This window comes from Mixophyes fleayi, chromosome 2 (assembly GCF_038048845.1).
Source record: "Mixophyes fleayi isolate aMixFle1 chromosome 2, aMixFle1.hap1, whole genome shotgun sequence".
In the NCBI taxonomy this organism is placed as follows: Eukaryota; Metazoa; Chordata; class Amphibia; order Anura; family Limnodynastidae; genus Mixophyes; species Mixophyes fleayi.
In genome coordinates this window covers 303,787,615-303,802,099 of record NC_134403.1, presented here as the reverse complement: position 1 = coordinate 303,802,099, position 14,485 = coordinate 303,787,615, and the positions used below count along the sequence as shown (strand labels likewise).

Genomic DNA, 14,485 nt, shown 5'->3' with positions numbered 1-14,485 from the left:
TGGCGATTCCGCCAACAATTGAATATGCCCCTTAATTATGTTAATTTTTATCAATCACAGACATCTGATTAGCCAAGTTAAATATAGTACACACAATACAATTATACATTTAAGGGTATAGCTCTATATTGATTATACTTCAAACTCCATACCCTTATGAAATAGCAGGAAGGCTATAGTACAGATTATGGGCTAGCTTTATTAAAAGGCGGTTTGATGAAACTGACAGTTTTCAACCATTTTTCCAGCGGTTTTAAAACCATCGGATTTACTAAAGACCAAACTGCCAGTTAAAGTGCTGAAAACCACAATTTTACAAACCACTACATTACAGATCACCATACCGATATTTAACATTATCAAAATACAAAACAGCCAGATTTACTAAGTCGCTGTTTGACAAACCGCTAGAAATACAGCCAGAAAAAGAGAGGCGAGATTGCTCAAACCGCATGCTGATTGAACTAGCTTGTAATTCAAATCATAAGAGGAAACACCATATAAATTATGGGGTAACATTAATTTCTAACTATCTTATGGGGCAAATGGTATTCTTCATTATATTAAGAGGACACTATTATTGTGTTATATTATGGAGGAAATATGCATATATAAATAAGTAGGGATATAATTATTTGTGATGCACAATGTGGAATTACATACTGCCCCCATAATATAGCACAATAATTGTGTCCCCTTAATATAATGAAAAAATAAAGTTTGCCCCGTAAGAAATTATAAAATTACTTTTGCCCCTTAATCAATAAATAATAATTGCCCCTATAATGTATATGTTAATAGTGCCAACTCTTATGTTCTGAAAGGGTAGATGCCATCAATCCGATCAGAAGTAGAAAAACCTATCTTTTTCCTGGTGGTTTTGATAGCTGTTTTCAATCCGGCACACATCACCAGGCATTGTAAATCACAGCCTCAAACCGCTCCATAGTAAATGTGGTTGTTTGGAGTACTAAAGCGCTGGCGATGTGTGGCAGTTTAAAACCACCAACAACAATATTTGGTCAATTTAACTCTATGGGGCATATTCAATTGACGGCGGGATCGCCGAAAATCCCGCGCTCCAAAAATATTACCGTTAATACGGTAATATCTCGCTGGATTTCAGCTCGCAGCTCCCTGAGCCACAAGCTGAAATCCAGCAAGTAAATTACCGTATTAACGGTTTTCTCACGCAGGATAACGGTAATATTTTTGGAGTGCGGGATTTTCGGCGATCCCGCCGTCAATTGAATGTGCCCCTATGTGTTCTACATATGTTGGGGTTAATAAGGAAAATAGCCCTGCTAGACTCTGATAATATCTTATAACTGACAATTGTAAGTGTAAAACGACAGACAATGTGAGAGGTAATAAACATTACCTTATGGTCTTGGGCAAACACATATTAAATCAAGACTACAGTGCTCATCGTTAATATTATATGTTCTAAGGGTAACTCCTGATAAGTTTACTTTTTTTTTACATTACCCAACATCCTGTGTCTCTGCCCATTCAGCACTTGTGTTACAAACTGACACAGCTCTGTCTGAAAGTCCCCCTCACACAGTTGTCAAGGAAGGGAAATGAAGTGTAGTGCTGGTGAAGGCGTGTCCTCCTGAACAGCAAGGACCACTGTCACAGAACCATGGAGTATTACCTATATGTAAATGTATTTGAACATGCATAGTAGAGGAAATTCATGGTGGAGTATGAAAAGGGAAAAATTATAAATGTTGCATTCCTGCTTTGCAATTTCATGCATTATCTCTATTACCTTTATGTATAAATGAAACAATTACCATAGGGATCACTGACACCTAGCTCAAGATCCATGTATGGTGAATTAAATCCATTTCTGACACAGGCCTAAATTCTCAAGGCCTAACCACTGGTGACTTCAGTATAGAATTGTACAGCATATTCAATAAACATATACAAAGACTAATGGATGTCATGTCCTCACCTCTGTAAATTCCATTGCTTCCTTTCAGATGAGGACTACCCTCCATGCCTTCCAAATACCCACCATGGTCAGAAGCAAAATAGGTAAGTGTGTTATTAACTAAACCTTCCTGATCAATAGAATCCAGTATTTCCCCTGCAAATGTAAAAGAAGAAAAATTAGAGATCAGCAAAATACCAGTGTCCTGAGCCACATTTATAAGTGAGGTTACACTAGGCAACTAGGCATTATGAGGGAGTCCTCTTTGAATTAATAATTGTGTACCCAGCAGGGTTTAGATATTATTTATGTTCATTCATTAGATTTGACGGAGAAACTAAAATGTGTTTGGTGGTAAATTGTACATGAATATGTCCTATGCATCATATTCAAGACAGATTTTATAGGTGATTTAAATGTAATCATACAGAACAGGTATGAACAGAGACTCAGTGCTGATCTTTTGTCCAAAAGGCTTTAAACTCCACCTTGCTAACCTCTATAGGAAGCAAATATGATTTCCTGGAGCAGTAAATCTGTTTCTTTGTTTCGCCACTAATTATGGCCAACACCGAGTCTGGAGGGGGAGTTGAGCCTTTATATTTCCCTTGGATCTCCCCAGGGCAAAGTGATGTATATACTGTAATTAGCTGAAATTCCCAGAGTAAGGCTACCAGATGCCCCAACATGACGCCTGTCACCCAGGACAAAATACTCTATTCCCAAACTACCCACTTATTTACAATACAATAGCAAAGTAATTGTGAAACTCTATAGCAGAAATTTTGTACTGGTTGGAAGCGGTCATGTTAGAGGAAAACTGGAAAACTGATGTACAAATCTTGCAGAGTACATCAGTTTCCTATAGTGTGCAGCAGACGTGCCTTGGGAGAGTCTGGTGGTGGTGTCCTAAAGCTTCTGGGTGAGTCTGTAGTAGGTCCACAGTTAAACACTTTAAAACATTTTTAAACTACAAGTCCTACTTTACAATACTAAGGCGTGAATAATTCTGAAATAAATCATTTCCCCCTCCCGGACCTGTGTTCTAGATAAGGGCTAGATTACCTGTGCCACTGATCTTACGATTCAAGACTGTGCTTGTTATAAATATATATATATATATATATATATATATATAGATATATAGATATACATATATATATATATATATATATATATATATATATATATATATTTATATATATATACACACATATGCACACACACATAGATAGATAGATAGATAGATAGATAGTTGTAGATAGATATATATTATATATAGATATTATGCTGTTAACAGTTGTTATTTTAATTTATGATACATTCAAAGTTTTATGTGTTTTGATGTCAACTTTTATTATATACATACATGCATGTGTTTATCCTGCAGTCTGTCAAGTGTGTCTGTTTAGACAAAGCGTATTTCCACCCATGTTCATGATTTTTTAAACACTAAATTTCCTTCCAAGTATCGCTCAAACATGAATCAGGCCCCATGTCATTTATATGTCTGCTGTTCTGCACAAGGGGGAAGGGGAAAGATTCTTGATCTCTCCAGTTGAAACATTTCTCTTTCAAATATCACAACTATACATTAACAGGACATTCCTAGCAAATGTTAGCTAATTATGCTGGTTCTCTTTTGCAATGCACAATTTAGTAAAATTTCCATCTGTAGTGCGAATTTACGCTAATAGAGACTAAAAATAGTGTATTTACTCCCATATGCTGAGCCGTACACATCTTAAGAGCAGTGCAGTTCAGCATATGCATATGCTCCCGGTTTACACAGACACTTATGTTCCACTCCTGCTCATCTTTTTATCCATTTGTTTTATTTGCTGCCAGGGGCGCCCTAAACTGGTATGTGAAGAACTAATATAAAGGGACTCTTCGGTGGCCCACAGATGATTGCGCAAGTGCAAAGCTGATAGCAAAGTTGATCAGAGGCACAGGTGCTTATATGCACATACCTACAGAACCAGATTCTAATGGACACATGTCTGAGCCCCTCTCTTAATATAGAAGGCGACATGGGGGTCCACCTCCCAGCCCGTACTGTATGAGCCAACAAGAAAAAGGGGAGAAGCCTTATTTATTAAATTTAAACACCATTAATTTTATGCAATTTGAGAAGTATGGAGGGGGCAGCAATGAGAGAGACATGGAGAGGCAGCAATAAGAGACATGAGCCACCAATGTGATAGATATAAATGTGAGAGATAAGGAGTGGGCAATGAAAGAGATGTCGGGGCATGTGAAAAAAAATATAAGGATCTTGGAAGACATTTGATCAAACACCTTCTTATCTGCATTAATTATCAAAGAAACATAATCAATGTCCTCAGGGCTGCAATCAGAAATTGTGGGGCCCAGTACTAATTAATCTAACGGGGCCCACCTCCCCCCCTTGGTCCAGTACTAATTAATCTGGCCTCCCCATACATGTGCCCCGCTCCCCATACATATGCACCCCTCCATCTTCGCCATACATGCGCCCCCTAACCCTCATCACAGTACATTCCCCCCACTCCCTCATCACAGTAAATGTCCCCCTCTCCCCTTCCTGCAATCACAGTAAATGTTCCCCTCCCTCCCACAGTTAATGTCCCCTTCTCTCCCCCCCCACAGTTAATGTCCCCTTCTCCCCCCCCCACAGTTAATGTCCCCCTCTCTCCCCCCACAGTTAATGTCCCCCTCCACCCCCCCAATCACAGTTAAGGTCCCCCTCCACCCCCCCTAATCACAGCTAAGGTCCACCTCCACCCCCCCAATCACAGTTAAGGTCCCCCTCCACCTCCCAATCACAGTTAAGGTCCCCTTCTCCCTCTCCCCCCCTCCACAATTAGGTCCCCCTCTCCCTTCCCCCTCCACAATTAAGATCCCCCTTAACCCCCTTCAACAATTAATGTCCCCCTCTTCCTCCCCCCTTCCACAGTTAAGGTCCCCCTCTTCCCCCCTCTCTCTCCACAGATCAGGTCCCCCCTCTCTCTCCACAGATTAGGTCCCCCAGGCTCTCCCTCTCCCCCCTCCCTCCACAGTTATGGTCCCCCGGGCTCTCCCTCTCCCCCTCTCAAAAAAAATAAGAGCTTATTTACTTACCCTAACCCACAAGTGTAACACTACATTATTGGTTCCTTTTTTATGCCATTTAGACATGTCAGAAAGCAAATATAATCAGATTTCATTTGGATTTGTCATACAACGTTTGGGTGGTTTAGTGATTAAGACTGATGACTGCAAATGACGGACATTAGAAACCCTATATTGATTCCCGTTACTAACAATTTATGAACATAAAAGGTCTCTCAGTGCTTCAAGTCAGTAATCAAAAAAGAACAACTTTAAGTTTGGTTACACAGGAATTGCAATACGGTGTACTCCCTATATTGTTAGTTACAAAAAGTTAATTATTTCTTGACAAATAAGCAGAAAATATGTAATTCAGCTCTGCTCTGTTTTCAGTAGTCAGCCCTTTACCCAGGGCCCTAGGCTAATACACCGTTGCCGCCCCCCCCCCCCCACCCACCACCAATTTATAAACAGTGGTCAAAGTTTTACAATGAAGACGGTAGAAGTGGCGGTATGGCATATAACAGTCTATACCAGCCCACTTCCACCACTGTGCGCGTGTGTATTATATATATATATATATATATATATATATATATATACACACATATATATATACACACACACACACAATTGTACAATATTAATACATAAAACATAATTAATTCTGCAAACATATTAAAATGTCATTACAGCAAGATTCCGCAGTGAAAGTTAGACAAATTGCGCCATTTTCTTACCTGATATTGCAGCATATAGCTCTTGCTTGTCCTTGGAGCGTTGTTGCTAGCTGGCTGGATTCTGGAAACTTGGAGTCCTGTATTAAAAATATGCAAAAATTTTATTATAGTGCAAAATGTTAACAAACCCTGAATGATACAAACACAACACTCCACTATGACCAAATAAAACAACCCCCTAGTACAGGCACATATAGACAATAAAATATTTAAAAATTATTTATAATCATACACTAACATCTACCAGCCCCATCTGTCTAGTATTTAACATTCTAATGAGTGACCACTGAGACTACAGAGAGCATCCACGTCACAGCCACACAATACAGAGATCATGGCCCCCATAAGCTATTTCATCACCTACCACAGTCATTTTTGTAAACCCTCACCAGAAAGTGTGACACCCCATTCATATCATCACCCACCCAACCACTTATTTGCTCACCCATCCCCCAGCCAATTAATCACCTCACTTTAACAAATCCATTAACCCTCCATAGCCAATACATTAACACCCATCCCCCGCTAGCTAGTTCATCAACAGTTGCAGGTAATTCAGTAACCCCCCCTAGGTAAATTCATCAACCTGTTGCAGCCAATATATTGCTCCCCCCCCCCACAATTCTTCAACCCACTGCAGGAAATTCATTAACCCCCTCCCCAGTCAAATTGATCACCCCATTGCAGGCAGTGCATTACACCCCCCACCTCAATAATCAACCTGCTGCAGGTAGTTAATTAACTCCCCCCCCCACACACACAAAATCATCAATCCCCCCCAGGCAGTTCTTCAAACCCATTGCTGCTGAGTCATTAACCCCCTCCCCACACCAGTAATCTCCCCCCCCTCCCCCTACACAGTTGCCACCTGTATCACATCCTCTTCCTTTATATTCTGGACAGAACTTACCTGGCTGTCTTCTGCTCCTCCTTTCTGCAGACGCTGGAACTTCTGTCTTCTGACAGACAGCTAACAGTAATCCGAGGATGTTAGCTGTCCTGTCAGTGCGGGCGCGCTGTCACTGCTTAGTGTGGTCACGTGAGATGTGATAATCTCACGTGACCACACTAAGAAGTGACAGCGCGCCCGCACTGGCAGGACAGCTAACATCCTCGGATTTACTGTTAGCTGCCTGCCTGCCTCCTAATTGGATCTGCGGACAGTCGGGACACCCCCTAGAGACTAAGGGGCGGCCTCGAGATTGAAAGAAGAAGGCGCCGATCACAGGTAATTAAAAAAAAAATTGGAGTATGACAACAAATGTTACTGTGCCCGGCACTGCGCCCCCCCGGGACCCAGCGCCCCAGGCTGCAGCCTGGTCAGCCTAGTTGCTACAGGTTGTATCACATATTTGCACATAGCATCATTTTATTAAATAATCCCATTTGTGTCTAATAATACTATGATGAAGCAATTAACAATATGAACCCTTACCAACCATCCAGTCCACTTCCTCTACATTGTCTCCATACAAATCATGTTTGCTTCTTCCTCTAAACTCCTTGGTAGTATAATGAGGAGTGTGGATATGGAGAAATGATACAAAGAGAAGAAATGGTCCATCCTTGTTTCTGAAATACAGTAGGATAACATCTGTTATTACCATTACATATAATGTTTTGTGATTGAAGCGTGAAATAATAGAACTGGAAGATATCACTTTATTTGAAAGCAGCACTCCCATTTACTTCAGTCTTACTAGAGATGGGTGGGCTCGGTTCCCCGATAACCGAACCCGCCCAAACTTCCGGAATCCGAGTACCGAGCCAGCTCAGTACTCACGCACCTATTCGGATTCCAAAACGAGGCAAAATGTCATTGTGATGTCATCGGATCTCGCGGGTTTTAGAATGTATAAATACTGCCCTCCACCGCGATCTAGTGCCACTTCACAGAGAGACATTGAAGGGATAGCAGGGTTCTTAGCAGTCTCCAGTGCAGTTAGGCAGCGTTATTAATGCAAGTGAAAGAGAAGTGTTGGCAGTGTTCTTCCAAGTCTTCAATCACATTGTACTGTGCCAGAGCTCACCCAGAAATAGGAGAATGAGAATGTAATAGGCTGGCATTGTTGCTCACAGAGAAACAGAAGGGTTATCAACAGTGTTCTTGTCACTCTTCAGTCTCAGTGTCATTGCCTACACAGAAACAAAAGGGAAAGGAGGGACAAAAAATAAACTTTGAAATATATAATTATGAAGGGTTTTTTAACAAGGTACAGGAGGGTTACATTCTTCAAAGGAAGAAAAGTACTAGAACACGATGATATGTACTGAGGGAAGTAGATTCAGAGGAAATTGGATAAAGAACTAGCTAGCTTCCTTCTCTTAGCTACATCTCACCATCCTCATCAGCGTGTACATCATTGTTGCTCACACAATATTAATTATTCCATGCTGTAAGACTATATTAAAGAAGTCTCTGTACTTTGGTATAATTGCCAGCAAAGGACTTTCTCATGGAATTTGTAGTACATATTAAGCCAAAGCTGTCACAGTTTTGGGGCAATTCTTTTAGACCAGAGCAGATGTTGAAATGTTGTCCAGACTCAGGTATCACCACCACTGGGTCTCTTGGTAAAGCTAATTTTTTCCTAGCTGTAGTCACAATAGAAACTGAAGGAGTATACCTTGTGGTGTCATGTACCACTTGAGCTTTCAACTGGCTGACCAGCAACTCATGGCATCTCTTGAGATATGTGTCATTTGGAAATAAATATAACACATAACTTTTAAACCTAGGGTCAAGCACAGTAGCCAAAATTTAGTGATCATATTCAAAAATGATGATAACTTTTAGATCCAGGCGAAGCGAATAAAGTACTTGATCTACATGTCTGATATTCACAATTTTTTTTCCAAAAGTCTAATTATGGGAATCAATGTAGCTGTGCTCAACTCACTTTACAGTAGACTTTTTAAATTACTTGCAGGACCATAGATAAACAGTGAAATTATTCTCCACTGCGCTGGACTAAAATACATTCCCACTTTTTCCCATGTTGTGTAGAGTAAGCGTGGATGGCCTTTCGCTATTCCTCCACCCACTTAAGCATCCAAAGGGTGGAATTCGACATTGTTGCCACATTTTGCTTCAGTTGGTGACATGGCAAATTGTATTATTGTGGTAGCAACTGCAATCTCCTACATGCTGTTGGAGAATGGCGGTAAAGTCCAGAAATCTTTCCAGCCACAGACAGCATCTCCTGTCATCATCCTCATCTGCAGCAGCTAATTATATAGCGCCAGTAATTGCGCTGCGCTGTACAGAGCAGATGAGAACTAAACAGAAACCATTATAAGTTATGTTACTTATGTAGATAGTTATAAGATATAGTTATAAGTTATGTTAGCTCACATCAGTCCCTACCCCATTTAACTTAGCCTTGATTACAGGTGTTTTTTAATTTACCAAGGAAAATTGTGTTTTTTTACATTTTGGTTTCCCTCACTGTAAAAACACTATGCACCTCAGTCTTTAACATAGGCTTTAGCAGATGACATACAGGCATCCCTATCATCAAGACTGGTGCCAACATGTAAATAAAAAGCTTGTACCTTTTTAAAGAAAAAAAACCTAAACCTGTAGAAAAACATAAAATTGCCAACATGCCATTCTACCCAAAATATTGCCAGACATACCAGCATCAGCTAGCTCCCTTCTCTTAGCTAGATTTCATCACCTGCTATCTACACTGTCATCATATTCACCCTCATCATTGTGTACATCTTCCTCAAACAATAATAAATAATTCATCCCTGCTGGAATCCACCATCACAGAAGTCTGTGTACTTTGATGTAATTGCCGATAATGGACTTCCTCATGGAATTTGTAGTTAATTTTATGGCAGAGCTGTCATGATTTTTGGGCAATTCTTTTAGAGCTGAACAAATATCAAAATGTTGTGCTGACTCATCTGCATCACCACTGGGTGTCTTGGGAAAGCAAAGTTTTTTCCGACAAGAAGTTGCCCGAGAAACTGAAGGAGTAGACGTCATTACAAGATGTTGATAGCTCTTGGATCCCGGGGAAAAGAATTAAGTACTTACTCTACAATTACAATATAGTTAGCAGATTTACTTTGTTTTATTTCATCTGCAAAATTTCTCTAGCTGCTTCTCAAAAAGTATAATTAAGGCAATCACTTGACTCAAGCTAACCGTGTCTGCACTCTCTTCACAGGTGACTACTTCACTGGACTAAAGTACATTCCACTCAAATGCTAGTCTTCTTGCAGCTGCTGCATTCTCCTACATGCTGTTGCAGAATCCCGAAAATGACCCTAAATTTTGCGGGACACAAACAGCATCTCTTGCATGTCATTGTCATTTTTTAAAAGTTCTGTAACACCAAGTTGATTGTGTGAGCAAAACAGGAAATGCAATGGAATTCCTCCCCACTGTATTGCTCTAAGAATATTGGTGTCGTTATCAGAAATCACATATCCTCAGTAGAGTCCAAGCAGGATTAGCCATGTTGCAATGACATCCCTTACTTACAACAGATTGTCAACTGTATGCCTCTTAACTGAAGCCGCTGATACACAGAGTAGCATACTTCTGAAAAATGTGACATACTTGGGTATATGCTGCTGCTGTTCCTGCTGGTGAAGGCGAATCACCAACCCAGTGGGCTGTCACAGTCATATAATCTTTAGTTTGCCCATTTCCGCTTGTCCTCATATCTGTGGTTAAGTGTACAGTGGGTAGAATGGCATTTTGTAGCCCAATAATTACATTTTTATGAACCTTCTGGTAAAGGTGAGGAATAGCTTTTCTAGTAAAATGGTGTCGTGATGGAATTTGGTAATAGGGACAGAAGACCTCAAGTAACTGTATAAATCCAGCTGCATTAATAGTGGACATTGGACGCAGATCTAATACTAGCATAGTATCCATGGCGTCTGTGATCCGCTTTGCGACTGGGTGACAGCTTTCTTACTTTCTTCCTCTAGAAAAGGATTGTTTAACAGTTAATTGTTGTAAACTACTAGGAGTCTTCATCTGGGTTGAAGATCCACCCCCAGCAGCAGCAGCGGGACTAGCGATCAATAATTCTTCAGAGGAATCATGGTTAGTGGAGGAGTCATCTAGAATTAGGAACTTGGATGCAGGACTAACTCACATCACTTCTGGGGATATTGATGATGAAGGTGTGGGGGGTGTAGATTGCAGGTTCTGGGATCTTGATGAGAGAAGGGAGGTAGATGATGCTGGACTGCTTGTTGTTATTTTTTTAACATAAGTTTCTGATTTTCCCAACAGCTTTCCATTAACTCGCTTCAAATGCCGTAACATGGATGAGGATCCTAGATGGTTAAGGTTCCTACCTCTACTGAATGTGGCTTTAAAAACGCTACAAATCGCTAGACAACTGTTGTCAGGATTTGTGTAAAAATAATCCCACACTTAAGAGGTGGATTTTTGGTCTTATGTCCAGGCATGAAAATGGCCTCTCTCTTATCACTGGCAAGAACTGCTGCAATCTTTTTTTGAAAGTGTATGAAAATAATATTGTGACCTGTGAGTTGGTCAAAATTGAATGGAAATTAGTGGAAATTAATGTTAGTAAGGTTAATAATAATGTAGGTGCAAAAATAATACCTACATGTGATTTTAACCCCAAAAAATTAATTTTGAAAAAAATAGCAAACCAAAACACGCAAGGGCGGTTTTGGCAAAACCAAAACCCGTAGGTAGTCCAGATCTAAAACCAAAACCAAAACACGGGGGTCAGTGAGCATCTCTAATTCTTACAGACTCATTGATTCCCCTTTTTTAGAACCTTGGTAACTGCTGAAAGTTTTTCCCGGGGATCCTTAATGTCAGTGGGTCAGCATCCATAAATATATGAAGGTCACCAATATTTTATTACAACATACAGGAGGTATGTGTGTGTGTGTTGGGGGGGGCGGGACCAATAAGAAACTGCAATCTCTGTGATTATAGCTTCTTAGTGGCCCATGCGTTGTCCCAACCTCTACAGTTTCACACAGCCAATGACTTTCAGTGGTGGCAAAACAAGTAGGTAGAAAAATAAATAGACTCTGTTCCTAAATTATCAATTGAACAGGGCAGGAAATATATGCAGCAAACACTGAACTGTGGGAACACCTAGTTGGAACATGTGAACCCTTTTTATCACCTCCAATTTAGTGACATGACAACACAAAGAGATTCCTTTTCTGGCAGACTTTTATTTCCATGACAGTGACAGAAGGCATATGGAGAATAATACAGGCTTATGGTGAAGTCTAAAGATGGTCTACTCTACATCTTTCATTAACTGACACTAACAACTAAACATTAAAGTGTTTAGACAGGAAGGAAAGCTGCTTGGAAGCACGGGTATATAGACCACTCAATTCCATCACCATGGAGGCTGGGAGCGTAGAGGTGTTCAGATAATGTACACGCCAATCAATCAGCGCTGGGCCACTGGATAGATAAGGGAATGGGCTGTTTATTGTTTTTACTTGAGAACCCCTTAAAAATATAGATACTCTTTAGTTCTCCTACTTTGACTAAAGTGTAAACATGTGTATTTGTTCTGGTATTTATTTTTAACTGACTCGTATTATGTTTCTGTATTACTATTATGTTTATCATTCTTACACACCTTCCAAAATTGCCAAGTAAAAGACAAATTAAATCAGGACACAATAAGCTGCATCCTATTCTCCTTAGACAACACATCCTGTCCATCCATTTACACTCACATCTAACTGTAACTACATCCTCAATTTGATTGCCAAAACTGAAATCTGTATAAAGCAGTACTGTTGAGGTATTGTTTATATGTTTATGTTAGAACTGTCCCTAATATGACTATGATAGCAACTTTAAGCCTGTGAAAACACAGCATCTTCCGATTGCTTCAGTATGTGTAACGTTTGTAGCCCAAAAACCTGTTAAAAGGTCAGGACTAGTACGCCTCCCATCCAAGTCCATCTCATCAGGAAATTATACATTTGCAAGCTGTATAGTTTCACTAAGAATCGGGAAAGGAAAAGATGTCACAATTATCTTTAAAAGTGTTCATTCAATGTTGCTGAAACCTTCCAGGAAAGAGACTTCCCAGAACAATGGCTCCAAAAAAGAGGCAGAGGCTATTTCTTTTACAGATACATATCAACATTCTGATATTCTAGTGACATCAACTATGTTTTCAGAACCAATTCTCTGTTCCTCAAATAAGTACATCCCACCAAAACAACACTGTTGCTCTAGTGTATCCAATGTCTAAATGTATGGTGAGTACATCCAAATCTATGAAAGACCAACGACTCTTAAAATGAAGGGAACAGGACGCTTTAATACCAGCTGACCAGAATTAAACTGATCGTCAGAAACAAAACAGTCTTCTCTGTGAAAATGTGGTGCTAGTGACAAAGAAAAAGACCCCAGTGAAGATAATTTTTTGAGCTGTGAATATAATATCAATAAAACATTCCTATACTCAAGTTTTGAGGAAATGAGTGTTTCTGATGACAATTTCATGTCTAATGAACAGTTAATGAAAACATTAAAGAAAAAGTTGTCATTCTTTTCATTAAATAAAACGACATACGTGCAAATATCCAAAAAAAGGTTGATGAGGAAAGAGCAGGACTTTCTAGAAAGTTGTGCACATATGACAAATATTACCAAATGTTTTCTATTAGAAATCGCAAAGGAAGGAAAGCAGGCTACCAACTTGCCCTCAACTAGCTGTTTCTGTGTTTGTTAGTTTGTCAGGTTGTACTACTAAAGGCATTGAAAATGGTAACCTTCAAGACAAAAGCCAGTTGATTTCTTCATGGACTGATGCTTTTGGTGCTTTTGCCCTGTGCTCTGTCCTGCTGAATCCAGTGGTGCTGTGTCCTGTGCTCTGTCCTACTGAGTCCAGTGGTGCTGCCTGTGTCCTGTGCTCTGTTCTGCTAAGGGCATAGTTATTTCAAATTTATTCAAAATTATACAAAAATAATTGAAAAAAACCATAAAAAAATTAGTTTAAAAATACTAGGTACTGATATTTCAAAGTCAAACTACGTTCACTGTTGCTGCTGTACCAAAAAATACTAGGTACTGCTATTTAAAAGTCAAACTACGTTCTCTGTTGCTGCTGTACCTAAAAAATACTAGGTACTGCTATTTAAAAGTCAAACTATGTTCTCTGTTGCTGCTGTACCTAAAAAATACTAGGTACTGCTATTTAAAAGTCAAACTACGTTCTCTGTTGCTGCTGTACCCAAAAATAATAGGTACTGCTATTTAAAAGTCAAACTACGTTCTCTGTTGCTGCTGTACCCAAAAATAATAGGTACTGCTATTTAAAAGTCAAACTACGTTCTCTGTTGCTGCTGTACCAAAAAATAACTGCGGCCTTAACAGCTATGTTGGTGTTAGACGTGCATCCGGTGTCCGCCATCTGTGCAGTGGAATTCAGACCAGTTGGAGGAGGTAGGAGCAACCATATGTGCAGTGGAATTGAGACCAGTTGGAGGAGGTATTGTGGCCCTGGTACCAAATTGGGTACCGGGGCCACTCCACTATGCAGTCCAGATAGCTGCGTATTAGATATTAAACTACATTCAGTGTTGGGGCCAAATCCAAAAATAATTAAAATGCACTGTCATGATCGAAAACAAGAGGTATTGACGCGCTAGAACTCCACCCTCTATATGCTGCAGAGGATGTAGGAGCAGCCATATGTGCAGTGGAATTGAGACAAGTTGAGGGAGGTATTGTGGC

At 39.9% G+C, this 14,485-nt stretch overlaps 1 protein-coding gene across 1 annotated transcript in view; it reads right to left on the bottom strand.

Moving 5' to 3' along the window:
* The window catches only part of LOC142139953 (arylsulfatase H-like), a 49,131-nt gene that overhangs the window by 17,280 nt on the left and 17,366 nt on the right, over positions 1 to 14,485 (bottom strand). Inside the window, exons 5-6 of the mRNA XM_075197820.1 lie at positions 7,190 to 7,326; positions 1,964 to 2,098 (exon numbers count right to left, since the gene is read on the bottom strand). Coding sequence (XP_075053921.1) covers positions 1,964 to 2,098; positions 7,190 to 7,326 — 272 coding nt within the window. The remainder of the gene's footprint in view (positions 1 to 1,963; positions 2,099 to 7,189; positions 7,327 to 14,485) is intronic.